Source organism: Eptesicus fuscus, chromosome 20 (genome assembly GCF_027574615.1).
Source record: "Eptesicus fuscus isolate TK198812 chromosome 20, DD_ASM_mEF_20220401, whole genome shotgun sequence".
Classification (NCBI taxonomy): Eukaryota; Metazoa; Chordata; class Mammalia; order Chiroptera; family Vespertilionidae; genus Eptesicus; species Eptesicus fuscus.
In genome coordinates this window covers 26761975-26771770 of record NC_072492.1, presented here as the reverse complement: position 1 = coordinate 26771770, position 9796 = coordinate 26761975, and the positions used below count along the sequence as shown (strand labels likewise).

The following is a 9796-nucleotide window of genomic DNA, read 5'->3' as shown; positions in this document are numbered from 1 at the left end:
CTGTATTTCAGTGCAAATTACTCTAGAGCACCCCCAACCCCAAGAATGCCTTTAGAGGAATGGTACTAGAGTGACTTTGCTGATTGTGGAGATATTTTTTTCCCCAGACATTTTTAAAAAGTTCTGAGTTATAATTTGCATACTATATAATTCACTCACTGTAAGTCTACACAATTCAATGATTTTTAGTATTATTTACAGAGTTGTATAGCTATCATCACAGTTATAGATTTTTAAATGTTCTGCAAATCACTGAAAAACTGTCTTCTCATTTCAACCCTAACAGTAATTAAATTTTTGAATTTCTTTCCCCCCCCTCCCCCAAGAAATTATTTCCAGAGGAAAATACAGTGCTGACAGGGTATATACTCACTGAATTGACTCAAAAGTATTTAAAAAGTTTCTTTTTGAAAAAGTAACTTTTCATAACCATTGACAGTGTTGAAAATAAAGCAGCTTCTGAGAACTAAACTGGTAAAATCTGTATTTAATAAATCTGGTCAATGATTCTCTCTTATCATTGATGTTTCTTTTCCTCTCCCTTCCTTTCTGAAATCAGTAACAAAAAATATATACATATATATGTATGTATATATTATTATTATTTTAAAGAAAGAGAATTGCCAATCTTACCCAGCTCTGTACAGGAACAGACACAAAATACAGGGGGTATGAATTTTCCTGTCATTGAGGAGGTCAATATACTCTGTTGTTTATCAGGTCTCACCATGATCTGAATGAAGTATCTCTCAAAATGGCTCACCTCATTTTGTTTTAATTTCTCATTTATCAAGCAAATGCCTGTTGTGCTTTCCAGACTTGCCAAGAACATTTACCTTGGCATGTACAATTTGAGCATCCTAGTTATTAAAAATGAATCTGCCCTACCACCAACAAATGAACAAATAGTTTGGTTTATTTGCTTTCTTGTGGACTAAAATCTATTAATCAACTCTGGTACATGGATAGTATTAACTGTAATAATCACTAAGCTAATGCCATCCTGGGAGATCTTGATAAAGAGCCATCCAGACTTTTCCTGCTAAACCCTGATCTGACAATGGACCCCAGAACACAGGTTCTATTCAAATACAAAGGAAGCTGATAGAAAAACAAGAATGTCCTATTCACTCTGTATTAACATCTACCTTGTATTCCTCTGAACTGAATAAAATCAGAAATTATTGCATTAATTCAAACAGACAAGAATAAATCAAAGCAAATTCAATTTTCTTACTTTTCTGGAATGAAAATGTCCTGAAATTAAAAGCACTTCTGTTTAAATCACTTCAGTTATCATTGACTTAACATTAATCAACAGAAGATGAACCTGAATAAGTCTAAATTGATGGATGAATGTTTGAACAGAAAGAAAATATGCTCAGTAAATAACTATTGAATAAAAATAATACCTGCAATATAAAAATAAATTCTCATCTCTTCTGCTACTAACCGAATAGGACAGCGCTAGAAACTGAATAAATTTGTTAAAAATCGTGTCCTTTTTGGTCAGCTTCTCATTTTAAAAATTATCAGGTTCCTGCCTTTTTAATAAAAAGCTCAGTTTCAAAAAGTACCATTGAAGGATAATCAATCTGTCCTTCCCTCTAAAATTTTCAGAGGTTATTTCCCCTTTTGGGATCTACGGGCCCTTTTAAGAATCTGATTAAAATTTCAAATCCTCTTTACAGAAGAAAGTACTCGCACATATACACATAATTTTGGAAACCATCATAGAGAGTACATGGACTACCAAACATTTGTAAAATGCAATCAACTTTTAAAACTAAGAAATAATGCCCTTCTTCTAAACTACCTTTTTTTTTTTTTTTAAATCTCAAAGGCACTTGGATTATGAATATACTTGTGTTCCCTTCTTTACTGAGACTTCTGGGATGACCAGAATCAAATTTGCAATCCATCTCTAGGAACTTTCCGGGCTATTACAGCGGATATTTTGTGTACTAACTTTATCCATGACTCTTATCTTAACGCTCCTTCCTTATTTTCCCATTCCCCTGGATTTCTTCAGTTTCAATAATGTTTTATGGTATCTCTGCAAAATGCCTCATATCCTTGGGGCAGGAAGACAGTCGCCCCTTGACTCTTGATTGAATCAAGTGCAGCGCAATTCCTGGACAAGGCGCACTCTCCGAGGATGCCGGGTTTCCGGAACTGCCGAGGCGTCCCTTTGACTCCGCCCCCAGGAGTCTTTCCCGCCAAAGGCCGTTACCGCCGCAGAGCATGGTGGGACAGGCTCTAGGGTAGGTTCTACCAAATCTTTTCAAGGCGCCTAGTTGCTCTAAAAGGCTTTTTCCTGAGGAAACTACCTCTTAAGACTCGACAGGGGTTAATAACTCTTTAACGAGGGCTCTGTATTTTTTTATCAAAAGCTAGTCACTCCCTTTACCAAACTACTGGCAAATCGGGAACGCAGGGAACTTTTTTTCCCTTCGCGCGGAGGGTGACGTCGCGCGTACGTGAGCGTACTTTCGCAGTCCCGTTACGCTCTTGCGCGTGCGCACTGAAATCAAATAGCAGCTTCCTCCCGCTTCTCTACTTCCCTCCCCCATATCCATGCGCCGAGTAGATAAAGGCGCCATTTTGGAGGGGCCGCGGGAGCCGTGGTGTCGCTGCAAGTTCGCTCTCCCGTGCGCTAGGCTTGGTGGGAAGGTCTGTTCTCGAGTCCGCGCTTTTCGTCGTCGCCATGTCCGGAGGTGGTGTGATCCGTGGCCCGGCAGGGAACAATGATTGTCGCATCTACGTGGGTAACTTACCTCCAGACATTCGAACCAAGGACATTGAGGACGTGTTCTACAAATACGGCGCTATCCGCGACATCGATCTCAAGAATCGCCGCGGAGGACCACCCTTCGCCTTCGTTGAGTTCGAGGACCCGCGGTGAGGCGACCTGGGGCTTGCGGCCTTGAGGAAATCGTTTGGAGTAGTTGGGGAAAGCTCCAAGGCCTTAACATTAGAGAATGGGAGACGGGCTCTGAGGTAGGGGGCAAGACGCTATCGCCCATGCAGGAGTCGAGTAAGGAGCTGAGTCGGTTTGGCCTTTCTGGTGGCTGGGCCCCCGTGGAGGTTCCCAGAGCCGGCTCAGGCTCGGAGCGGGAAACTGAGGCGTTGAGGGCTGGTGTGGTGTAGTGGTCGGGAGCTCGGCGTGTTTCTGAGTGGGGGAGGGGCCATTCCTATTATGCAGCGCATGTGAGCTCTTCCACCCCCGGTGCGCATGTGCGGGGGGCCGCTGGGTCCCGGCTGAGTTAGCTACCCCTGCGGGTCCCTTTTTCTTAGCCTTCTTGCGCTCTATGATCACGCAGAGACGCGGAAGATGCGGTGTACGGTCGCGACGGCTATGATTACGATGGATACCGTCTGCGGGTCGAGTTTCCTCGAAGCGGCCGTGGTACAGGCCGAGGCGGCGGCGGGGGTGGAGGTGGCGGAGCACCCCGAGGCCGCTATGGCCCCCCATCCAGGCGATCTGAAAACAGAGTGGTTGTCTCTGGTGAGTTGACTGTTAATGTGGATTGATGAGAAGGAACGGAAACTACTTTAAATTTTCCCCGCAGGACTAACAAATGCAAGACCTTACGCTATGTCTTAAATTACTTTAGTTTCTTGTTTAGGAAATAAACAAGGATTATTGTAATGGAGATTTATCGGATTAGATTTCGGTACCTAAAATATGAAGATCCTTACTTTACAAATAATTTTGGACTCTGATCTCCAGAATCTTAGCTCTTTACCTATGACCTTAAATGTAATCATTAATTATAAAGTAGTCTTTGTTCTAATGTAAATTTTAAATTTAATATGAAATTTAGGGTGATTGGTGTTGAAAAAAAGTCACTTTTTCAGGACTGCCTCCAAGTGGAAGCTGGCAGGATTTGAAGGATCACATGCGTGAAGCAGGTGATGTATGTTATGCTGATGTTTACCGAGATGGCACTGGTGTCGTGGAGTTTGTACGGAAAGAAGATATGACCTATGCAGTTCGAAAACTGGATAACACTAAGTTTAGATCTCATGAGGTAGGTTATACACTTATTTTTTTCTTTGGCCAGAATTGGATACAGTGGTCTTAACAATGGATTTTGCAGGTAAGATTCAGGCAAGGGTGCCCAAGTAAAGTGCCAGATTTCTGGTTTTAGCTACATTGTACTCATTCAGCATGCCTGAACACAGGTAAAAGCTTAGATCTTTCAATCGAAAGTTCTGTCTATTCAATAGGGAGAAACTGCCTACATCCGGGTTAAAGTTGATGGGCCCAGAAGTCCAAGTTATGGAAGATCTCGATCTCGAAGCCGTAGTCGTAGCAGAAGCCGTAGCAGAAGCAACAGCAGGAGTCGCAGTTACTCCCCAAGGAGAAGCAGAGGATCACCACGCTATTCTCCCCGTCATAGCAGATCTCGCTCTCGTACATAAGATAACTGGTGACACTTTTTGTAGAACCCATGTTGTATACAGTTTTCCTTTACTCAGTACAATCTTTTCATTTTTTTAATTCAAACTGTTTTGTTCAGAATGGGCTAAAGTGTTGAATTGCATTCTTGTGTAATATCCCCTTGCTCCTAACATCTACATTCCCCTCATGTCTGGTAAATTGTATTTTAAGTGATGTCGTAGACAGGATTGTTTAAATTTAGTTAATTCTCCATTCTCTTCAGACTGTGATATTGTGCAAATGTCTATTCTGCTCTGGTTTGTGTGAACGGGGATGTTGGGGATGTTTGTGGTTATCTTACCTGGGGAAGTTCTTATGTTTATCTTGCTTTTCATGTGTCTTTCTGTAGACATATCTGAAGAGATGGATTAAGAATGCTTTGGATTAAGGATTGTGGAGCACATTTCAATCATTTTAGGATTGTCAAAAGGAGGATTGAGGAGGATCAGATCAATAATGGAGGCAATGGTATGACTCCAAGTGCTATTGTCACAGATGAAATTGGCAGTATTGACCTTATACTAAAAGGCAAGCGTTAAAAATGATATATATGCATCTACCTTAAAACACTTGCAAACATCTTATGCAGTTATCTTTACCTACAATTGCTCTCCTCTTTAAACCTTGGCAATTGTGGAAAAATTATATTGCCCATTTGTAACAGTTTATTTTGCTCCCTTCCCCCCTTTTTTGTTTTAATAGGGACTAATGTGGGAAGAACTGGCTAATTTGTCACAGTGCTTAGTTACAACTGTTAATGTGTGACCTGCTGTTGGTGTACATGTGGGTACAGGGTGTCTTTAATTCCAACCAGATAGAGTATAATATCAATACTGCTAAATCTGCATGTCCTCTGTGTGACTGATATAGCGTTGCTATTTCATTTTTTTTTTTAAGACAAAATGAAAGCAAATTATAGAATTCCAACATATTGGTGTAGATAATCTAGTTGGGAATATACTTTTTAAGTATCATCTTCCCCTTTAAACTAATATTCATAATTGACTCATGTTTAAAACACTTTAATTTACAAATTAAATTGCAGATGGGAGCATTAGATTTAGTTTAGACTTAGGTGGGTAACAATACCAGTAAACTTTTCAAATACATAACTTCTTGCAACCACAAAACCTGTAATAACGCTGTACAGTAACAAGTGTTGGCATTATCAGTTGAACTGTAAATATAAAATGCTTCTTCCAATTAGTCTCTATGATAATTAAGTTTCTAAAGTTTATCTGAACACCATTCAGAAACTTGTTTTGGGGAATTTGATAGTTATTGATGTACATCTGTTAAACTGATGACAGACATAACTCATCATTCCCCAGAAACCTTTTTTGATTACAGTATCTAACATTTTGCCTCCTCTTTTTTGGTTTTGCTGGTTATAAAGGTTTGGATTGGAGAGGGCTCACTGGATCCCAATCCTTGGAGCTGGATCATTGGATTCAAATCATAATGTGGATAGGATAGGGAGGATGAATTACAAGGATTCATGGAGCGGGATCAGATTACCAGGAACATAGGAGTGGATTCCTGCCCCAACCAAACCGCATTCGTGTGGATTTTTTTTTTTTTTATTCAACTTAATTGGCTATTCCAAAGATTTTTTTTTTTCCTATTTTTGACGATTGGAGCCCTTAAGATGCACGATGGAATTGTGTTTTGCATTTTTTGGTAAAAGGAGCAAAGCGAGGACCTGGAGATATACGCTGGAGCAATCTCCTTGGAAGGATTCAGCACGAGTAGATGGTAAACATTTAAAGGGGGAAAGGGGGGGGGTTTGTTTAAAATAGTAAATCAGTAAGTCATTTCTAAATTTAAAGAAAACAAAATTGGAGTTGAAGAATAAGTAGGTTTCCAATTGGCTGTTGCCGTTTTTCTTTGAAAAATAAACGTTTTTTAAAAAACTATGCATGGTTGTCCTTTTTCCTCTTCTAAGAGTTTAACTGGGAGACTATCAGTTAATACTTTAAATGATAAGATTCTGACTTGCATTTCTGTGTTAGTAGATGGTAATTTAATGGTATTAAGCAATTCTTGTTAATTGTAAAAATATTCAGGGGAAGAGAAGAAAGGGTGAGAAAGGTAATTGTGTATGTAACATGGTGAATGGCGGGTGATCTAGTCTCTGAAAGATAAATTTCCGATACTTTGATAATAAAAAAGTTATTAAAATTTATAGATGCTGCTTATTTTTGGTGATCTAGATAAGATAGGCTTTTATACAAAATTGGAGTGATGTCTGGTAAATATTAACTTGGCGGTAGCCTTTGAGATTCTCAATGAAACTCATCTCAAAAATTGGTAAGTATTGTTTAAATTCAGCACAGATTAAAATTCTCAACACAATTTACTTCCTTTTTGAAATGTGAATAGTACACCAGAAGAATAACTGCTTATTCGAGGGAATTGTTGCTGATGAAAAGCTGATCATTCTTTAGAATTTTGTCTTATAAACCTCTCTCAACCATAAGGTTATTATACTATATCCCAAAACATGTCAAAGCAGTGATTATATCTTGTAGTCTACCAGTTCTTGTGTCTTTTTACTTGATAGTCCCTTGGTTTTAAATTTTCAATTTGCTTGAATTAGGATTTTAACCTAAAATTCCTAGTCTGATTTCCTGATAGCCACAGCCATCAAACCATTCTTTTTCTGCATCCATTATTAACATTTTCCTTGGGTGCTGGTGATATTTGGAAGCTGAACTTAAGACAGCTATTCAGGTAACATGATTTAAAACTGAAGACTAGGTAAGAGGAGGGAATGGGCCCCAAGATTTGCATAAGGTCACCTAACATATAAATGAGCCCTGTGGAATGTTAGGAGGAAGAGGGATATTAAATTCAAAAGTAGAATTCCACTTAAAATATTTAAGTGAAGCGATTGGTATAGATTTATTAGTTTTATGTAAATTCAAAATAGGTTCAAGAAGCAGAAAGATTGATTAAAACTAAAGTTTTGTTTCTCATTCAGGTATTAACCAGGCCTGACACTGTTTATGAGATCAGGCGTTTTTAGGGTGTGACATTTAATTTTGGAACGGTAAATGTGAGGTAAATTTAAGTAAGCCTGATTTCGTTTGTTTACTGAACATTATTTAAAAAAATATATTTTATTAATTTTTTACAGAGAGGGAGAGAGGGAGAGAGAGTTAGAAACATCGAGAGAGAAACATGGATCAGCTGCCTCTTGCACACCCCCTACTGGGGATGTGCCCGCAACCAAGGTACATGCCCTTGACCGGAATCGAACCTGGGACCCTTGAGTCCACAGGCCGACACTCTATATCCACTGAGCCAAACCGGTTTCGACTGTTTACTGAACATTTTGATAACGATTAAAATGAAAATTGCCTTCACTCAAGGTTGAGTACATTTAAGCTTAAGTTGAAAGATGTGCGCTACTAAAACTTTTAGTAGTGTGAATCCCAGGGTGAAAACAAGATAGGCTGTTTGAAGATTAGGAAGGGCAATGTGTATTATCGAATGATAGAGGGGCACAGGTTTTGCAGTTAAAAACAAGACCGATAAAAGCTGTGAGGGGAGATGCCTATTTTTTTCAGTCTTAGGAGAATGGCCCTTAAACCTCTACCCGTTTTGGCAGCTATTAGCAGAAAGCCACCCTTTTGGAAACTAAAAAAGTTGGCTTGAATTTTCTGCCTTTTCTCCCTATTTGTCTCCTCTTAGAATATTATAGGGAGCCTATAATTAGTTTGTTATTTTCTAACCAAGGAAAAACTTAAGTCTAAGAAGCACCTATTTTTTCATAACATCAGATTGAGTAACCCATCTTGCTGTTCAGCCCACATGCTGGAAACAAAAGGTAAGAAACCTATTTTCTGATTCCTATTTGGGATCTGAATTATATTTTAAGAATTAAGTTATGTTTAATTTCTTAATGTTTGAAATTTGAACAGATTTCCCTTGTTTAAAATGTTTTTCTAATTTTCACACTTTAATACATTTCTAGTGCATATATCCACGTGTGCTTAAGATTCCAGAATTACAACTTTTTTGTCTTTGAAACATTTTGCTCATTAGGGCTGGTGTTTTTAAGTTTCTGTGAAGATGAATTTACATGTGCCTTTTTGCTTTGTATATGAAGTAATAAATACACTGTATCAAAAATAGTTATTAAAAGAGAAATTAGATTGAGGTTCTATTGTAACATAACCATCCTTTGGTTTAACTTAATTCTATCACTGTATGGAGAATGCAAAGGCAGAAAATGCGTTCACAGTTTCTTATCCAAAAAACATTGGAAACTAATTTTGTTAGACTAATTGAATGTAAAACCTGACAAAAATTAGTGTTTTCATTTTGTACCTAACTGTGACTAACTTGTCTTCCTGCAGAAATACTGATGTGTGTCATTATACAGTTACCACGGGGTTTGCTGAGGGTCTTATGTTTTATATAGGGTCTGTATGCCATATCTTTGTAAACAGGCTCTGAATTTCAGATACATTTGTCCTCAAGAGTTTGGAAAGGGGATTGTAGAACTATAATAGAATACATAAGGCTAAGATTGTGTAACTGGATGTGAGTAAAAACAAACCTGTTTCTGTGGATATTTTATTGAGATATAAGTTCCCCAACTTAGGCTGAAATGGCCACAAGAAAAGAAAAGGTATGACTCAACATTTTATATTCTGTTGCTATAGTGGGTTTAAAACATTTTTATTCCACTGAAGGAAATAGTTTGCCATCCTAGTGTATACAGTGGAATACTGCATTCTTTTAGGGCAGTTTTTTTTTTTTTTTCCTAGTACTTTATTTTCAGGAACACTGATCATTCTGGTCCTATTAGGAATAGCTGGAATTGGCATGAAGTAAAATTATAAGGAAACATGTTCATATGTTCATATTGTCTATAGAACAAAGTCATCCTGGTAAAGACTTATTTTACCTTTTTTCTTTTACAAAGACATTTTAGATATAGGCACAATAAGTCAGAGTATAGTTAAGTCAGCACTGTTCTTGTGAATGAGGACTTGAGGGGTGCTGCTTCTAGCTTTGAAAGCTATACTTAACAACCCTGGTTTGATTTTATAGTGATCAAGGAAAGGAATTCTTTTTTATTATTATTACAAAACCACTTGGTGCTTCTATAGTACATAGTAAATTAGTCTTTGACTTCATGCAGAATTTAGGCAGAAGTAACCTCATAATAGGTTATCAGGGAGAGAGGTTATTCATGCTTTGTTTAGGAGGTTACTATTTAGGTAGGCATGAAACACAGATAGTCAAAACAACACTTGTAAGTTCATCAGGTCCTGAGTGTTTTTTCATCTCTTGAAAAGTACAAAGGAGTTAACCTCAACAACCACGTTATAAAGT

At 38.1% G+C, this 9796-nt stretch overlaps 1 protein-coding gene across 4 annotated transcripts; it reads left to right on the top strand.

The window, feature by feature from the left end:
- The first annotated feature begins 2628 nt into the window (after positions 1-2628).
- SRSF1 (serine and arginine rich splicing factor 1) lies at positions 2629-6363 on the top strand. Of its 4 annotated transcripts, XR_008554760.1 has the most exons (6): positions 2629-2901; positions 3324-3508; positions 3862-4034; positions 4234-4436; positions 4797-4915; positions 5844-6363. XR_008554760.1 is itself a non-coding variant. In XM_054709345.1 (5 exons), the coding sequence occupies exons 1-5, from the start codon at positions 2708-2710 to the stop codon at positions 4817-4819; spliced, it is 762 nt and encodes a 253-aa protein (XP_054565320.1). In that variant the 5' UTR covers positions 2629-2707; the 3' UTR covers positions 4820-6363. The 4 variants fall into 4 exon arrangements, 3 of the variants coding, with proteins under 3 accessions (XP_054565320.1, XP_054565321.1, XP_028010564.1); XM_054709345.1 differs by having other exon boundaries at positions 4234-4420; positions 4797-6363; XM_054709346.1 differs by lacking the exons at positions 4234-4436; positions 4797-4915.
- Positions 6364-9796: the final 3433 nt, after the last annotated feature.

Bases quoted from the DNA above. Each gene is read 5' to 3' on its own strand.
- SRSF1 (XM_054709345.1), top strand. From the start codon at position 2,708: ATGTCCGGAGGTGGTGTGATCCGTGGCCCGGCAGGGAACAATGATTGT. The intron at 2,902-3,323 runs GTGAGGCGACCT...ATGATCACGCAG, and splicing joins GTTGAGTTCGAGGACCCGCG to AGACGCGGAAGATGCGGTGT. The intron at 4,421-4,796 runs GTACATAAGATA...GTCTTTCTGTAG, and splicing joins TCATAGCAGATCTCGCTCTC to ACATATCTGAAGAGATGGAT.